Source organism: Xiphias gladius, chromosome 7 (assembly GCF_016859285.1).
Source record: "Xiphias gladius isolate SHS-SW01 ecotype Sanya breed wild chromosome 7, ASM1685928v1, whole genome shotgun sequence".
Taxonomy (NCBI): Eukaryota; Metazoa; Chordata; class Actinopteri; order Istiophoriformes; family Xiphiidae; genus Xiphias; species Xiphias gladius.
In genome coordinates this window covers 4,410,327-4,430,255 of record NC_053406.1, presented here as the reverse complement: position 1 = coordinate 4,430,255, position 19,929 = coordinate 4,410,327, and the positions used below count along the sequence as shown (strand labels likewise).

Genomic DNA, 19,929 nt, shown 5'->3' with positions numbered 1-19,929 from the left:
TGAAAGTATAAGAAAGTGACTTACCCAAAAAAGTTGGCTTAGAGTGAAGTTACTCTTTAAAGATGTTGTGGTTCATTTGGAATAAATAGGAATTTTGCTACCGTCTCGACCCCTGAAGGTCCCCGGACCACACTTTGAGAACCCCTGCTGTAAGTGGAAGTGATCGTCTGTTGCTCATGGGGGGAAAAAATCTATGGGAAATGCTTGACAAGTGACAAGGCGCCATGCATCACCAGGTGTGTGTTTTTGGAGCAATTTAGGTCTCCATGCATGTGCTGTGTGTGTGTGTGTGTGTGTGTGTGTGTGTGTGTGTGTGTGTGTGTGTGTGTGTGTGTGTGTGTGAGAGAGAGAGAGAGAGACTGTGTGTGCAGCAGTATTAGTATAACTCTTAGATATTAGGCCCTGTCATGTTCAGTAAATAGCCATTCATCATGCATGCCTTTCTATGTGATGGTACCCACAAGATCCAATTCATTAGCCATGCACTGGTTGTCCACTTAGAATGGGATAGTGTGTGTGTGCGCGCGCGAGCACATGCATATCGTAATTTATTATAATGCTTAAGAAGTTGTGACACAAGATAAAGTGCATGTGCATTTGAGAGAGGAGAGAAGTTGTGAGGAAAGAATGCATATATTTTGAACAGTAATTCAATATTATAACATTATAGTAATGGTGACCAGATTTGGTTTCATAAAAACAGCAGGTTTCTGACAGTGTTTGTGTGTGTGTGTGTGTGTGTGTGTGTGTGTGTGTGTGTGTGTGTGTGTGTGTGTGTGTGTGTGTGTGTGTGTGTGTGTGCGCGTGTGTTTGTGTTTATGTGTTTGCATTTGCATCTGTGGAAAAAAGCAGCGGATTGATGGATGATATGTTAAATTGATAATGACACTGCAGAGAGACACACTATCCTTGACTTTCACCCAGTTTTTCCCCCATTTTCTCCCACTTTGGAATTCCTGCCCCCATCTTCTCTATACTTCTCATCACTGCTAACTCTATTGTTGGCATGTGGAGAGGGTCTACAGACATTTGCTACATGTTGTCACCAGCCGCTTCTTTTCACGTGGCTACCGTAAGCCGCCCTAGGAGGGTGAAGGGCATGAGAGATTCACTCTAACCCCTCCTGCTCCACCATCCAATGTGCGAGCACCCCAACCAACCAGTAGGGGTGGTTGAGGGTGACGAGCAGTGACGAGGCAGACTGTGGATATTGGATGATTCTGCAAAACCCAGGATTACGTATAGTATTTTATTGAACATTTAATTCCAAAGTTGTTTATGTTATTTATTTCTACAATATCCAGCACACTACAGGATGGCTAGACAGCTAAAACAGTTCCGGATTAAAAATTGTGTTTACGGGAAGCAGTTCTGTTCTCCAACAGACAAATTGGACACACTATACTCCCATCCGCCACTCTTACCTGCGCACACTTGACAAACCATGCCAGTGTGTGTGTGCCAGTGTATCTCCCAAACTGGAACTAAAAATAATGGATATTTTACATTTTTGCTGATCATTCTTGTATCCTTACGCAATCTTTCTTACATTTTTTGGATCCATTTTTCCTACACCACTGGTTTCCTTTTGTTTCTGTAAAGTATCAATTTCAATTAGAAGATTTTTAAAACTTGCTTAAGACGTGTAGTCCGTCACAACGAACATCATATCTGCACAACCTAATGTTGCTTTGATAAAAATGAATGCAGACTTGATGTTCATTTTTTTAAACAATTAAAGCAAGTTTCAAGAGGCTGCTAAGAGATTTTTATAGTGTAAGGAAATTACAGGTTCCCTGTGGAGATTTTGATCTCCATTGGTGCTACGGAGCTTCGTTTCTGTAAGTGAGTCCCTGTTTTGCTTATCTCATGCATGTGCTTGAAAAGCCAATGGATGTCTGGAATGGTGGAAAAAATGAACTCAGTTTTCTAAAACACTTTAGCATGGTCAGTCAAATGTCGAGCAGTAATGTAAGGTATACGTGATTTGTCTGAGTAAATGGGCTAAAACATGGTCTGGTCCTGATGTTTTTGATGTAGTCAAAACAGTTGCAGATACAGACAACGAGGCGGACAGCGGAAGCACACAGCCTTCTGTTGACACCACACTGAGTTGCGGATGTGATGCATGGATTTTCCATGTCTCTCATTAACTTTGCAGACATGAGCAGATGACAAAATATACGTCGTGCAGACCCTTATGGCTATATGGAAAGTTCAATTCAGTGTTTACGTTCTACCTTGCTATGTGAAGGGCTCACTACTTCCTTTCTTTGGCACTGAACATAAATCATACACTTCCAAATTATTCCACATGAACGTTGTTCCCAGGGATACTGGGCTGTTACAAGAATCCCTTCGCTGGCTTCCTACCAATAAAAATAAAGTCAACCATGTTTGCACAACCACGACTCGAACACCAGATCCCTGCAGTTGTAGACAAGAATTTTGTCTCTGCAACACACATGCACCCCTTTCCCTGAATTCCTTCTGTCATCCCCAATTTTCCCCAAAACATAATACCCACTCACCACCCATCTGCTATTCCCTCAAGATTTCTATTACCACCTCTCACATGTAAAAACTGAACTTCTCATTGCTTTCTTTAATTTAATCTCTCGTTCCTACTCTTTTCTTCTTCCTTTCTTCCTATCTACATAGAGCACTTCCATAAGGCGAGAGAAAGCTTGTTAAAGTCATCAGTGCTGAAGTTTGCTATTGTAAGAGGAGATAAGGGATCACTTTTTACAAATTGCCTTCACAGCTTTCAGCATGTTCACTGTGCCTAGCCACTGAAAACACACACACACACACACTCAAACAATTTATCAGTCAGTCTCTGTCTAAAGTCTTGTGATATTGCCTACAGGCAACATGTAGAATGTATCAGCAGAAGAAAAAGAGAATGCAAACAGCTATGAAATATATTTCACGTGTCTGGGGATGTCTGTGTGTTTGTGCCGCATTATGCCAGCACATGCACATGCAGAGAATCTGGTGTCTTGTAGGGCTTACTTGAAAAAGTACTTAACATCAGTATAACTGAAAACGCTCTGGGGTGTATGAACATATGATTTATATTTTTGCAGCTGTTTGTAATGTCATAACTTGTTATTCCTTTAAGATCTCCACAGAGCATCAGCTGATGCCCTCCGTGCTGTAGTTGGGTTTGTGTGTGTGTGTGTGTGTGTGTGTGTGTGTGTGTGTGTGTGTGTGTGTCTTCAGTTTGGTGAGACAGAGCACATGAAATCTGCCCGTCCCTCTGTAATAATAAAAAGGTTTACACCAATTTGGACAGACACAGGCTACGTTATGGTGATTGCCACACCTCTCCATGTCCAGCTGATGCTCAGCTCATTTCTCGTGTCTCCATTGATTTATCCAAAGCCTTGAGTCACCCGGGGGCTTCTTCTCCCTGAGGGATGACTATCACCAATTATTTCAACAGCTTTAGCCGACAAACAACAGAACGAAGCAAAGTGGGGAAATGTGCCAAAAGAGACGCTATTTAGTAATTCTCTGCTGTTGTAATCGGGGATTCCATTTGCTATCTCTCTCAACTTAAAGCCCTCCCCTGTCTCAATTCTTTTTTTTATCAACAGGTGACCTGTAATTAGTTGAGAGAGGGAGGAGAGGAAAACAAATGGAAAGGGAGAGGAGAGAAAGAGGATGAGTGGAAGAGATTAGGACCCAAGAGACTGCTCATGCACAATGGGAGCCCCTCAATCTGCAGACTTTTGATTTAAGAGTAAAGAGTAAAGGGGACTTTGCCTAAAAGAGGCCCAACAGGATTTTGACTTCACTTTAGTGTTTTGCCCTTTAGTGGGAGTCCTGCCTTTTGTCTCAGGAGGAGAAGTCATGGCAGTACTCTGAACAAAGAACTGAGTCCTTTTTCATCCCTTTCTCCCTAAATCCATCTGTTCCTTTTTACCTAGTAACAGTTCTTTGTCATGGAGAAGACGTACTCACTAACCGCCCACTATGATGAGTTCCAGGAAGTAAAATATGGCGGTCGCTTCAGCAGTGACATCCTCAGCAATGGCATGACCCTCCACCTGGGGGGCAGTCTGGACCGTCACATGGGGCGAAGCCGAGGAGGGACCTGGTCCAACAGTCGAAATAAGGATTCAAACAACACCAGCAGCAGCGGAGGACTTCCTCGATGGAGCCGGAGGGAGATCTGCCTCCTCTCGGCACTGGTCTTTGCAGCAGGCATGTGTGTTATCTTGGGCAGCATGCTGGCACTCAAGTACATTTCTCTGGATGCCCAGCAGGACCCACAGTGCCGACAAGACTGCCAACGCAAACGCTCCCTGCTGCGCACAGCCCGCTTTCTTCAGGCCAATATTGATCCAACCATCCAGCCCTGCCAGGACTTCTACTCCTTCGCCTGTGGCGGATGGCTGAGGCGCCACGGCATCCCTGAGGACAAGCTCAGCTACGGCATCATCACCGCTATAGGAGAGCACAATGAGGAAAAACTACAGCACCTCCTTCTGGAGCCAATACGGAGGCGTGGACCCAACTCGGCAGAGCGCAAGGTCAAGGAGTTCTATAGATCTTGTGTCAACATCCAGGAAATCGACAACCTGGGCTCTGAACCGATGACGGAGGTGATAGACAGCTGTGGGGGGTGGGACCTAGTGGGGGCCCCTCCAGGTGCTGCTGGGTGGGAGAGAGATGGTGCTCCACAGAGGCCGGACTTCAATGAGCTGCTGTACAGGACCCAGGGGGTGTATAGCACTGCCGTCTTCTTCTCCCTCACTGTCAACGTGGACGACAAAAACTCCTCCAGGAATGCTATCAGGGTGAGAATAAGGATGTTTGGAAGCTGTGTGTATTTGCGAATGGCTGATGTGTATTTGATTTTTTATTCTTGTCCAGGTGGCAATCCTCCGAAAAAGCACAGTTATGGGACATTAAAGGTGTGTCCAGACTGAACACAAAGCAAATTTTCACCTCATGTTATTCACATGAATTTGTCCACTGCTGACCTGCTTGCCCCCCCCCCAACTTTTTTTGCTCAACCTGAGACAACTTAATATGACCTAGACCAAATAGTTGTCTTTATATGCAATCATCAGTCATGCAGTCATCTAAAATTCACAGTGCGTTCATTCTGAACACACCTTATTACGAATGATATTCTTTTAGGCACATCAGCAGCTTTGAACAGAGTGAATGAAGTTTCTTGTCAGGTTTTGTGTCACTGTGAAGTTGTGTAATACCTGATCTGATGAAGAGTTTGACAAAAAAGTAAAATAAAAACTAACAGCTGTGTGTCACAGAAGAGCTTTCAATATATTAAAGCTGAGTAATATTTGGCCAATATCTCAGATTTAATAAAAGATGACATTTCAGTCCAACACACATAATGTGGGCCTTATTTATTTAATGTTATATATAATTGATATATTTAGCCTATGTTTAATAAATTGTAAATTCTGGCATTATTACAGATTATAAAATATTAACCAATCCTTTGAAAATCCATCTGTTGCGAGCTTAGCAACACATATGTCGCATACATGACTTCGTACCAGAAAATTACCTCATGAGCTTTTGTGTGTGGGTGTGTATATGTATGTGCGTGTGTGTGTGTGTGTGTGTGTGTGTGTGTGTAGATTGATCAGGAGGGGCTCACACTCCCTGAGAGAAGCCTCTATCTGGGACTGGATGAGGACAGTGTGAAGGTAAACATGCCACCTTCAATCTCTCCCTTTCTTCCTCCCTGCCTTTTTTATTCCCATTTGTCCAATTACAGTCCAGACCATTAGTATCTGGACAGTTACACATTTTTTGTTCTTCAGCTTTTGTGCTTCAGGACATTCAATTTGAAACTAGCACGGCACATGGTAGAGCGCATGCCTCCACCATGGCCAAACAGTCCTACACATCTGTCTAGTGCCACCAGATCGGGACTATTATCTGGATCTGCACCAAATTGTACAAACTCATAGATCTCAACACCATAAATGTGTGTGATTTTTTATTTTTTACATTAATGTCCATACATTGTTTCCTGAGAAACTGACAAAAATGTCCTATCTCACAATGTTAAGGAAACTGATGATAAATTCCTGGATCTGCCCCTTTAACCGAATCTACACCAAAATGTAATGAATTCTTCCCTGGCCCATACGCCGTCCCTCCACCAAGTTTAGTGCAAATCAGGTCAGTACTTCTCGCATAATCCTGCTGACAAATAACAAACAAACAGACAAGGGTGAAAACTTTCATGGTGGAGGTAATAACATAATGGATTCTAAATTAAAGTGCCAAGTGTCAGCATTAATTTGAGAAGGTTTACGTCAATGTAGGAAGAACTGTCTGGTAGATACTGCCCTTTAAGTTAACTTCAAGTTTCGGGTTTAAAAGGTAATTGGATAGATACACATGGCTTCAAACAATATCATCATATTTAATATTTAGTGGAAAATCCTCTGTAGTCTGCCTGAAGTCTTTGCCCCGCAGACATCAGCAGACGCTTTTTCTCTTTCATGGTGACGCTCTCCCAGATCTTCACTGCAGCCTCCTTCAGCTAATGCTTGTTGTGGGGTCTCTCTGCCTTTAGTCTGCTCTTCAGCAGGTGGACTGCTGTTCAGTCGGACTGAGTCAACTCTGAGCCATGTGTGAGCTCTTTTGTACATGAACCAACGTTGAAAGGACACACACAGCTGTCCCAGAAACATTTAGTGGCCAAGTGTTTCATTACTTTTGAATCCTTTCAATTTGGGCACAGTGTGTTTAAAGGGCTATGTTTCCCACACAGGTCTTTCTATATCGGCATAAACCTACTCAGATTAAAGCTGAGACTTGGCACTTTAATGTAGCATCCATATGCTGAAGCTCAGAGCCTGAAGAAGAGAAAATGTGTAACTGTCCAAATACTTAGGGTCCCTGGCTATCCCTCCTTCCCATCACCTAATTTTCTCCCTATTTTTTCCTCCTACAGTCCCCCACAGCATCTTTTCCTTCCTTTACCTGGTACTTGACCTCCTTTAAGTTCTTTCTCTCATTCCTAGCCTTGATCCTCCTGTCCCCTCTTCCCCCCTCTATCCTTCTTTTCCCTCCTTCACTCTTCTCCTCCTCCATCTGTCCTACTGAAACATCTCTCTCTGCTCTTCATCAATCCACCTGTTTTCCTCTGTCACCCGCTGTGCTTTTGTTTTCCTGTCCACTTTGCCACATGTCGCCCCCATCACTGGCCATTACTGACGATGTCGCAGCTCCTCCTGTCTATTAGCGCTGATGTCACTGTGCTTCCCAGATCCTGGCAGCTTACAAGGCCCTGATGGAGCGCTTGCTGAGCATGCTGGGAGCTCACAATGCCACACAGAAGTCCAAGGAGATTATACAGCTGGAGACCCGTCTGGCCAATGTGAGCTGATGGCGCGTGCATGTGTGTGTTCATGTGCGTGCATGCGCGTGTGTGTGTGTGTGTGTGTGTGTGTGTGTGTGTGTGTGTGTGCAGTGTTGAGTAAAACCTCCCCTCTCTCCAGATCACCGTGTCAGAATATGATGACCAAAGAAAGGACATCAGCACCATGTATAACCGCATCACCCTGAGGCAGCTACAGCGCATCGCTCCAAGTGTGAGTACTGCATACACTAACACACACACACACACACACACACACACACACACACACACACACACACACACACACACACACACACACACACACACACAGTACATATACATAATTTATAAGTATGTGTGTGTGCATATGTATCTTGGACAGAAGCAGACACACACACACACACAGGCCTAAGTGACCATTCTGCAGGGGTGGATGGGTGGTGGTGGTGGGAGAGACAAGAGGGAGGAGACCTTCCTCTGAGGCAGCAGGGGCGGGGACACGAACATAGAATCCTCAAGATGTTCCATGGTCAAGGATGAGGAATGGGGAGAAGGAGGGGAGATGGGAATTGGGAATGTACTAAAAGCAAGATGAAAAGTTAGATTTTTAGCTTCTCAGCCAAATAAAAACTGCACACACAGAAGAAGAGATGGTGTGAACACGAGTGTGAATAAAAGGGGTGTGAGAGGCGCTGACAAGGAAAAGGAGAAACATGAAAAGAAGTAGATTAGAAGCTGATGATTCAACCAGAGCAAACAGTCTGCTGCAAATAGTGTGTTGCTCCTATTTATTTGCTTTACTTGGATCTAGAGTCCACATGCATGTAAAACCATGGAGCCCCGTCACTCAAAATTTGAACTCAAAGTAAAAAATCTACAGTTTCAAGGATGCTGGTGGTGGAATGATCAAAAGCAACTGGATCAAATGTTTTTGAGTTGTTAATCTTTAAAGCAACGCGATTTCTAATCACAATCTCTTGTCATCGGTTTCACCAAACCAAAGAGTGATGCTGTTTAATTTCTGAAACCTCAACGGGTAAAACTAGTGTGGGAGATATGGAGCGTCTCAAGGGTCTTAGACTCCATAATTAACATTCACGATTCTCTGACAACCTCAAAATTCATGGGGAGGTCTCAGAAATTTTTCTTTTTTTTTCATTTTTTATAGAGTAAAGTGTATTTGGAACAGGCAGGTGGAACAGGCAGCAAAATAAATCCACCATGGCAAGGATACCAACCACCAAATGTGTACAGACTATTAATATAGGATAATAAATACATTTTGAAAAGCATCATTTATGTCTTTAAAAGGTCTGATAAACATGAATGAGTCCAAATGCAAAATATTACTACTTATCTATCGAACACAAAAAAATACCTGTAACAGCCCTTATATGATTAAACAAACATATAAAACACACTATGTCGGAAGATTAAAATCATAAGTGAAGGTATCCAAGCTACTGACAGCATGGATCACACTGTCTTCATTCTCAACATATCACTGTGTTTTTTAAGTATTTGTATTATATATACCCAGGAACGTTGTGCCTGGTGCTCCTGTTTTGCCTGCTGTTGGCTCACTGCCAGCAGCAAGCTCTGAGCCGGTTTGATTACAGACCAGGTCGCAGGCAGACCGTAGCCAGGGCAAATTCGTAACTGAAGTACAGCAGCAGCCGTGGGGGGCTGTGGAGGGATTTTCTTTTTCAATTTCCTGCAGTCCAGAGCTGTAGCCTGCATCTACTCTTAAATGCACATTTCATCTGCCTGATTCTCCGCTGTCTGTATCATCCTCTGCCTCTGCATCTTCTTTTAAGTTGAATATATATCAAATTGGATTAAACATGTCACATTAAACATTATGGGGGGGGGGGGGCAGTAATATTTAATTATTTTTACTTAATGTGTGATGTGACAGTTATGAAGTTATCATATTGTGTTTTGGAGTCCATGGCTCTTCTATCGTCTCTTCCTGTGCACTTACAACATTCAAGTCGGTGCACTTTTTACAGCTGTCCCATGACACGATATCGAAAGGGGCTCTTGAAATGATGTTACTTAGGCTACAAAAATTCACAAAAACTAAAAAAAAAAAAGAAAAGAAAATAAATGGTAGCCTGTGGTAGAAGTTGACAAGGTCCAGACCTCAGGGATCTCAGTGGTAGCTACGGGGGTGGCCATGGGTCCTATGTTATTGGGTCGGGTCTAGAATTGACGTATTGTGTGTGGCTAATGGGTCAGTTCTGGCACTGAACTTTAGAGGTGCAGGGCAGGTACAGGTTTACAGCACTCTAGTCAGGAGTATAAAAATGTGGTCCTCACATTTTTCAACATGTGTCAAAATATTTTCAGCAACATTTCTGGCTTTTTTCCTCACAGCACGTAGGATGTTTAATTGTGGGGTGGTGCTGTACAGCTCACTTGAACTGAGTGAGTGGCTGACACAGGACCACTCTGATTTGGAAAGTATCATGGTCCCTGGCCCAGGACTCCCACTTCTCATAGTGGTATTTTGGACACTGGATACAACTATCCTGTATTTGACAAGGAAAAAAAATCAATGTAAATCAGAAGAATGTATGTGATTAAATTTTTTTTTTCTGACTCCAAATATCATTCCTCCTGTCACCACAGCTTCATTGGAAGCGCTTGCTGGACAGAATCTTCCACGACAACTTCTCAGAAGATGAAGAGATCGTGGTGCTCGCCACTGACTACATACAGAAAGTCTCCGACATCATCAAGACCACTTCGAAGAGGTAAAAGAGAAAGAATGGGCAGCTGGGTGGGAGTTGAGGGTTGTGGGTGTGGAGCGGGGAGAGGAAGATGAGGGCACCGAGGTGTATGGAAAATCGATGAAATCAGACGCATGCATTTTTGAGTCTGTACTTTTTGAGCGTAAGTAAGCGCTTTTGTTTGAGGTCATTTTGTGTGTGTGTGTGTGTGTGTGTGTGTGTGTGTGTGTGTGTGTGTGTGTGTGTGTGTGTGTGTGTGTGTGTGTGTGTGTGTGCATTGCCTTTGGTTTAGCGCTGTCACTATAATTTTGGCTACAACGCAGCGTCACGAGGTTTATGGATTGGTTTTTGAGTGTTGCTATGCATGTATTTGTGTGCACATTTGTGTGCGTTTGAGGTGAGTCACTGTTGGGTGAACTTCCACTCCTACTGCAGCTGATTATTATTGATCTGCACCCACACCTTTCTACCACCTGCAGACTAAGAGAGACGCACGTGGACAGACTCACACACAAACGCGCACACACTTTCTTTCCCCTTCTTCTTCTTGACAGACCCCAGGGGAGGCCTTAGAGGGCTGCTGCATGTCAGGATGTGTGTTACAGTCACTGACAGCTCGCCAATAGTCACTGTGCTCTACACAAATACACAACAGCTTTCAGCCCTCATGGATGGCTGACTGGCTGGATGACTGGCAGCTGGATTACTCGCTTGTCAATTAAGTCTGTGACTGGATACATGTCTGTCTATCTGTCTATCTGTCTATCTGTCTGTCTGTCTTCAGCATAAGATATTCAGACATTTTGGTGATTTCATGACTCATCAGTTCATGACATTATGGCAACATTCAATGTTGGTAATTTTATTACTTCCTCTCATTTCAGATTTACTAACTCACCATGTTGTGCACCCACACTTGTCACCATTTTTGTTGGCAATCTTCTGTTATTTTTCATGGAAGTAGCTAATCTACCATGCTCTGATTGGGCAACTGTTTCTCCAAATGACAGAAACAGGCATCAGCGGGCACAACACCAGACATATTTGATTCTCTGAGCAAACCTGAGTTGTAGCCAGCCATACAACGCGGTCTGAACCCAGTTTAACTGCCGCCTGTAATGAAGAAAAACATATTTTAGCTTCACTTGTTCAGGATGAATTGTTGTGCTTCAAAGCAGATTTCCCACCAAACTTGATGTAATGATACACAGTGTAGGTTTAGGTTAGCTAAAAAAGTCATCTTTACCTTCCTGCTTGGTAAGGTGGAGGGTAGCATACCCAGAGAAAGACCCATAAACCAATTTGACCAGCCCCCTTACTGCTGAGCAACCATCCCTTCTAAAGCTCTCAGTATCTCCCTGATATGACTTTGGCCCAGTGTTAAGCATAGAACCAGAGACAGATCCAGACACATTCAGCAGGTAGAACCAGATGAACGGTAGGACAATGTACCAAGACAAAGTCTTCACAATGCAGACTGTACTAAATACAGCTATCTGAGGGAAGGCAACTGCCCACTGTGCTTAGACAGGGGTTTGCCAGCACCACTTTGTACACCATAAAGAACTGCTGTGAGCTTTTTTCTATATAACACCAGCTCATCCTAAATGTCCACTGTAGCATCATGCAACATGCAGAATGGCTTTTGGCCATTTGTTTTAAATTACTTTTGGCTTTTTTTTCCTTCACATTGTTGCATGATGTATAGTAAATAAATGGTATTCCTTATTTCTTATTTCTGTATCTTCCAGCCTTAGTGTTTTACATAACTTTCTTTCGTCAGCCACAACAAAAGAGCAGATCACTATAAACATATCTTCATTATCGGATTTCCCACTATGTGCTTTGCAATCCGTTTTTTTTTTTTTTTGGTTTTGTTTTTTTTTTGGAAAACAGACTGTTCCCAGTCTCTTTTATCTGGTCTCCTGCTGCTTTCCCTTCTTTGTGAAATGTAGTTTTTAATCACAACACTCTAGCATGCACATGCATTGAGTTGGGGTCATGTCATTCATATCATTAACAGATTCATAATCCCCTTTGTAATATGCGGTTACCTTTGCCAATCCCCCATCCATTAGCCCAGGTTCACTTCTCCTCACGTTGCAGAAGCCAGGTTTGATGCTCTGTCTCCTCTGTTGTTGTTTACCAATCCTCTCTTTGAGTTGTCTGTCCATCCATCCTCCCTGATGGCTTTCGTAATAGACTACACTATGCTTCAATCATCCTCCCTCCCTGTCTTTTGTTCCTCCACCTCCATTTTATCGCTTGATCATTCAGTCAACTACCATTTTTGGTTGATATAGGCTTCAGTGTGTGGAGCTACACACACTACTTTTACTTGGTTGTAGAATCAAATGCTGATCATAGCTTCAGTATATTACCACACAGATGCAGTATTTATCTTAGTAAACTTGCTTCAGTTAACCCTCTGTAGGTTAAAATGACCAACTGGTCAAAAATACAAATAACAAAAGCACTTAAATGATCAACCTGGTCCCACCTAAGACTTCACCACCCCTCATGACAAGTGGCATTTTGTAATAAGATGTAGACGTGTTAATTTAAGTGTAAAGTGTTGCATATTTACAGGGACTGTTACAAAAGCTTATAAAGATCAAAGTTAAAAATGAGAAGATGTTTTCCAAAAAAAAAAAGGAAATACCACCAAAGAAGCTTGGGAGTAAGTTTTATTTTTCTCCATAGGCTTAGACCTACTGTGGAGTGAATGTAATGAGTCTGCCACTTCATTGCCCACACTGTAATTATGTATTGTTAGTTTTGTGTATAATATGCTGATACGCTACCATGGTTATGAAATGTTACGACAGCTCCTGTTTCTGCTGGAGAGAGGGAATTTCGTCCCGAAGTTTGCCGCTGTATTTATACTCACACTTTAATGAAGGGTGCTTCATTAAGCCTTGAGTGTTACTGCAAACAGAGTTACACTCCCTGACAGAATGGGTGTGGGCAAGGTCCTGTTTGAGAAAGGCCCAGTGTCTTTCTTTCTCTCTCACCCTCCCCTCACCAAACTCTTTTTCTCTCCAGTCCCCTGCTCCTCCAGCTCTCTCCACATCCCTCTCTCCTCTTCCTCTCTCACTACATCTCTCCTTCTCAACTTTGAGTGATCACCCTCTTATTTCAATAATTCCACCTCAATCTCCCAAAACCTCTATTCTCTCCCTTCTCTCCATCTGCCCCTCTTCCACTGTTTCCCATCTGTCTCTGCTTCTATCACGTCTCTACCTCCTGTCATCCTCCTACTCACCTGTGCCTACTCTCTCCCCATTTCTCTATTGCCATTCTTTCTCTTTTTAATCTCTCTTTTTTTTCTTACTCATTCTCCACCTCCAGTCTGCTTCTAGTTATGTCTCACAGGAAGTTCATTAACAGGCTTTAAATATAGAGTGGCATTGCTAGTTCATACACACAAACACAATCATACACATACAAATGGAGGAATAGAGCTATTTCATTTCCTGAGAGGTGTTGCTCATTAGCATAGCTTATGAGTACTTGGTTAAAAATGCCCCAGTTCCTCACATCAAGGGGTCCTTTCCACTGCTGACAGTTATTAGCCAGTCAAACAGCTTGTTGCAAGAAGAAACATGTGCACACATAGAAATACGGACACCAGGAAAATGAAATTATAATTCACGTGTGGATAACAACTTAAAAAAATTAAAAATTCCACTTCCTTCCTCTAATGTTTCATCTGTTGAGTTACGTGTTACAGTAATATGTTTACCATTCCTAGTAATGAATTTAATGAAACACTATTTCATCATCAGTAAGGATAATGAATTATATGGAAAATGAAAACATATTGTTATTTGTATTGTCTCTATAAAGGAGGACACGGCAGTGATGTTGCAACAGCCAAAATAGCAAAAATATCAACCAAGTAATATCAAGTCTACAGCCATGCTAGCGGCTCTCTGAGGCTCTGCTTATCACAGTGTCGGTTTGAACTCGACGTTAACATCAGCATGCTAACATGCTCACAGTAACAATGCTAACATGCTGATATTTCTTCTGCATTCATAGAGTGTTGTCAGAATGGGAAGAACAAGAGAAACGGCCCTTATTCAGACTTTGGAAGGTGGTTAGCCGTAGTGCTAGTCATATAGCCCAGTTATACCAGATAAACAGCCTAAATTAGCCCACATTATTTGTCGTGTTACATATTTGTAGCATTTCTTTATCAAACTGAAACCAGATACAAGTAAACAGTGTATAGCTCCTATAAAATTAGTAACCTTGTCTGTATAAGTGTTAGTATTTGATTTTATTCTGACATAACAGCCAGTGGTGCTGCATTTGCAGAAATTTTGCCCAGAGTTTGTTGACATGTGTGTAATTCTTTTCACAAAGTGGGAAATATCGTATGTGTCACAATTTCCTGATATCTTAGACTCAGAATTACAAGTCAGAGGCTGATGTGAACGCTTTTTCCCATACAGCTGCTTGTAATTATAGTTTGGGTGATATGACGTAAATGTGGTATTAGCAGGTTTAATGTGTACCACATGCACCATCTTAGATTAGCGTGTTAGCATGCTAGAACTGGCTAACTAACACAAAACACAAAGTACAGCTGAGGCTAATGGAAATGTTAAGATATACTGGGGTTTGCAGATAAAAATTCAGAGGATCACCAAAATCATCAGGATTGATCCCCTGGGTAAAATGTTATGGTAATCTATTCAATAGTTGTAGAGATATTTGGGTCTGGACCCATGTGGTAAACCCACAGACCACCTGACAGACCGATATCGTCATCCCTACAGCCACGATGCTAGCGTGGCTAAAAATAGAATGGCATAATGGTACCTAGAAATAACATAAATGCGACAGACATACACAAACACACATGCACACGCACACGCACGCACACACACAAACACACGCACACACAGTTCAATTGTTAAGCCCCATGTAGTTGGAGTAAGGGGTTGTTACAGAGGTGTTGGTTCAATGTATTATTGTCCAGTTAAGCAGATGCTGAGGTGGTTTTAGCTCCTCTCAAGGCTACTAATCCACCACAGAAAAAACTCTTTTGTACTCTTTCATACTCTGCTGAACTCTGTCACTCACTTGCACACACACACAAACACAGACAAATATATACACACACACAGTCCAAGAGCACACTTGAAGATATAACACAGTTGAAGGGGTTGGTACAGGTTGACATTCATACAAATGCAGAAAAACAGGGGAGGAAAGTTTGGATTCTTGTTGAATTGGAGGAACAGTTTGAAATTGCACTCTGACAGGTGAAAAGGTATCCGACTAGTACACACAGACAGGTGCTTCATCTGCCTGTTAGACAGCTGCGTGTTTCAGGATGACAGGATAGTTGGTTAAAAATGAGTGGATCAACCTTACTTCTACCATCTTCCTCTCTTCTTCCATTTCTTACTTTTTCTTCCTTCTTTTGCCCCCTATTTCTTTCTTTCCTATCTTGTTTCTTTCATCCATTCTTCCTTTTTCTTTACCCTTCCTTCATCTGTTGCTACAACTTTTGTCCTTTTGCTCCCCAGTCTTCCTTACATTATCCTATTTTTCATACTTTCTCCCACCCTATTTTTTATTTGCCTTGTTTTTCACCCGTTTTTACCTTTGTTCCTGTTAAAACCCCATGCGTTTCTTGTCATTCATTCATACATCCATGCATCTTTCAAACTCCATCCTAAAGCTTTCCTTTTACTACCAGTTTTCCATCTATGTATAATTAATCTTCTTCTCTGCTCTCTTCATTCTCAGTGGTTTGAAGTTGCTATTGACAACTACATCTATCCATTCCCATTTTCTTTCTCTCCGTTCTCAATCCCTCCATCAGTGACAATACACGCTCTCCATCTTTACAGGCATCTATTGACTGAGTCCTTCTCTCCATTGTTGCTTCTCTCCATCCCTCCCATATTCTCACATTGATCGCTTTCCCATCATACAAGGCTACAGACAAGAGAAGTCACACCTCCATCTCCTCATCCTCCATCTTTCTTTTTTCTTTCTTCCTCCATGTCTTAATGTGTGTGCAGTCCATGCACTGTGGTGACTGCAGCCAATCCCATTAGCCAGATGAGCAGGCCTTCAATGAAGGGGAAAGCACCAGCGTCTCTCTCACATACTCCCCCATCACCGCTACCACTCCCTCTCTCTCTCCGTCTGCTTTCTGCTTCTTCTGTCACTTTTGAGGATTTGTGTATGGCAGTTGTTTTCAAATTCAGAGAAATTCAGTTCAGAGAGTAGGAGAAAAGCAAACAGATAAAGGACTGAAACCGGTTGACACTAGGCAGAATGCATATACAACGCAATGACATCATGAACATGCTAATTGCCGTATTACATCATCTAGCGACATTTAGTGAATTTTCCAGCAGACTCTAGCTTTTTTTATATTAAAAGTAGTTGTTTACAGCACTTCCACAGCAGTTTTCAACTACGTCTCCAATTTTACACATTGACCATACATGGTCCAGCCATATACCAGGTTATGACCTAGTCTTGTTTTTCCTGAGTGTTTGGGTTCTTGTGTTCACGTAAGTAATCCAGAGAGGTGATACAGCCACAGCGGAGATTTTTCCTCATGCTGTGTCCACCAGTTTTAAAAATATACACTCAAGGTAGTTGTAAAGTATTTTCAGATGAAGCTGTTTGCCAAACAGAGGATTTCATGGGTCTATAGCTTTCAGCAGTCGAGGTTTGATTCCCAGCAGGGCCTCACGAGCTGAAAATATACACAGTCATGCTACTATAAGGTGCTTTGGATAAAAGTCTCCACTATAAATAAAGCAAAAATGTGTCAGATTATCTGTTTCTGTGATGGGTTTGCATTTTGAGAGCTTGTTTGTGATTTTTTTTTGTTTTTGTTTTTAATGTCTCATTATTCCACTTCCCTTTTATTATTTAACATATAAAATGATAAACTGTAGGAATATGCATAGTCTGAATATACAGAAGTGAAGGTTGAAATTAAGGAGGACCTCCCTCCTCCACCTCCTCCAGGTTCATTACCTGTGGTAATGTGTTGATGCAGTGCACAGGGACAGTATCTTTTCATGTCCCTAACTAGCCCCATTTAAGACTGTTCAGCTAATGAGCCTTTACTCAGTCCTCCAGTGATTAAGACCTACTTCTGGATCTGCACAGCGCTCTCACCGACAGGCCCTCTGTTTTCATTTAGCTCGGCTGTGACTCTGTAATGCACAAACCACACACTGACATGTTCACGTGTCAGTGTAGGGGAGAGCCAAAGACAAAGTGATCATGTGTTACATTTTACATATTTTGGAAGAGTTCATTTTAATCATCCCGTGAAGCAACATTAGGGAGATTAGAAGACAGTTTGTTGTAGATGTGGATCCCATGTCAAAACAGTAATAAAAAGAAAATATGATTACATTGCTGTACTACTTACCCATTTTAAGAACTCCAAAATTGCTAGACCACCCTCTCATATCTCCTGTATTCAACATGCAAAGAAAGCTATGGCGTTCATGTACCCTCTAACTCTGACCAAAAATCGGCTGATGTTTTGAACGTTAACAGTGGCCCCCTACATGCACGCACGCACACACAATTCTAGCCCCTGCAACAACCTAAGACATCCCTGACTGGTCTCTCTCTGAACACATAAAGGCGAAATTGATCCATCAAAACGCTCAGTAATAGAGCAAACAAATAAAGGAGCATTACTGGGATTAGTAACTGGAGTGCAACCCCTGAATTTTAAAGTATATATCCTCACATTGCTTGTTACTGGAAAAAGTAATTCTATAATGCGTTAGTAAGTAATATATCACTCCTAAAAAATGGTAATCAGTAGTTGGTACTACAGAATGAAGTCAAACTGCTAGCATGAGTTTAGCTGTAAACTGTTGGGTGATTAAAGTCCTTTTTTAATAACCAGATTATTTCCAGTATTTCAATGCAGTCTGATATATACTGTATGTATCTTACCAATGAAAAATACTTAATTTTGATTGGTCAGAGGTTGTGCATCATTTTCAGGTCTCATCACTGGTCTAATGACTGGGTACAAAATGAATTCTACGACTTGTTTTTGATCTAACAGCATCACGTTCTTTTGCCTTTGCTTTTCACAGTCTTCATTTACATAAGAACATAAGAGGTTTGCTGTCAGGAGAGCAAAAACATCATTTGAAGTGTCCGGTTTTCTGGTGAGGACAGTCTCATATAATCCACTACTATACTCCAATATTCAGTCATGAAAAATAATACACTCTGCCGAGGCAAACCATGGGTACAAATTTAATTAGCATTGTGAGTTTGCTTTTTAGTGAGAATACAGCTCATTGTGGATTATCCTCCTTTACTCTTGGAGATTACTGTCATTACTTTTCTTCAAAGAAGCCTCAAGTAAAACATTGCTCATCTCACCATCTCTCCCACACATAAGTAGAGAAATGCAGTAGTTTTACCATTACCATATAGTTGTCTTCTATACATGTAGCTGCACTTGTGGGCAAACTAATAATCTGGAACTAACAGGTAATGACAAAATTAGAGAAACCAGCTCATCAACCAAAGCAGCCACACCTGTAACACATGATGATTAGCTGATGGTACTGATGATCAAGGACACCACCTGAGTCTCTCATTCATTTATTTATTTACCCTCCCCCACCTCCTGCCTTCCTTCCCCCTTTTCCCGTCAATTAAATTCACTTCACAAGTGCTTTGTTGGCGAGACCTCGGGGTGCTGTTGCCAAGGCGCTTTTGATTTAATATCTGTCTTGCATAGGGAAAATTTGAAAAACGGGAAAACAACAACAACATGCCTTGAGGTTCGCATGGAGCCTCGCAGTAGGAGCAGGGGGGGCATTTGTCCCTGCAGGGCAGATTAGATGTGTGCACCCATTGTGGGCATGAGGACGCACCAGCAGTCTATCGTCTGGATAAGAAGACACAGCTTGAATACATAAATGAATGATCCATTTACTTGCCTCCCACTCGACATTTTCCTCACCCCTGTGCTGCCTCTCCGCTGTGAGTCACGCTGGATAGGAGGGAGCTGTTCTTTAACTGTTGGGCCCTCTTGACTTCTCACTCTTCGCTCTCGATCACTGTCTATCTCTTGTTTTCTCTCTAACTTTTCTGACTCTTAAAGGGTTTAGAGGGCAAATGGAAAAACAGAAACTTTGGGCCAGATGGAAGAAGCTTACAGTTTGACACAGTAGATGTTAGTTTACAAGAGACACAAGAATGTGCTATAGATTTACATTAAAGCAAGACTGTGTAACTTCTGAAAGAAAAAATAAGACATTCTTCCTCTTACAATTGAAATGATGAATTCAGAAGAAATAAAACGCATACAATTTCAGTTTCATACAATCATACACTATTTTGCTGCCATACATGTAGCTTTTCTTGGTCCGGTAGGACCGCTAGCATAGGGTAGCTAGAGTTAGCTAATGACAGCAAAATTGCTTAAGATGGACATTGCTGAGTAAGGTTTCTGACTTTCTGACTTTTCTCTTCTGTGCTGCTGTTACGCTGTGTTTTGGCATCTACCATTATCCTCTAATGTCCCTTGTGGCCACAGTGACTGTCATTCAACAAAAGTTACAGTTCTTACTTTAAGGGTTCTTTGTTGTATGAGAATGGGTTCGCACCATAGCAGAAGCCATTTCTGGTGCTTTTATGAATCATTGGAGAAAAGTGTTAGGTAGGGACCTGTTAAAGAATTGTTTAAAGAGTACACTTATTTTTGAGTCAGCCCACATATTAAATGATAAGAACATAGACACCAAATTGATCAGTGTATTACTTTCATTGCCTGTTGTTTTTGATCCAAAACATCTG

The 19,929-nt window shown here is 42.0% G+C and overlaps 1 protein-coding gene across 1 annotated transcript in view; it reads left to right on the top strand.

Annotated features, from left to right (window-relative positions):
* The first annotated feature begins 3,950 nt into the window (after positions 1-3,950).
* Positions 3,951-19,929, top strand: part of LOC120792147 (endothelin-converting enzyme-like 1) — a 35,437-nt gene continuing 19,458 nt past the window's right edge. Inside the window, exons 1-6 of the mRNA XM_040131212.1 lie at positions 3,951-4,105; positions 4,142-4,808; positions 5,625-5,693; positions 7,271-7,381; positions 7,503-7,595; positions 9,998-10,122. Coding sequence (XP_039987146.1) covers positions 3,951-4,105; positions 4,142-4,808; positions 5,625-5,693; positions 7,271-7,381; positions 7,503-7,595; positions 9,998-10,122 — 1,220 coding nt within the window. The remainder of the gene's footprint in view (positions 4,106-4,141; positions 4,809-5,624; positions 5,694-7,270; positions 7,382-7,502; positions 7,596-9,997; positions 10,123-19,929) is intronic.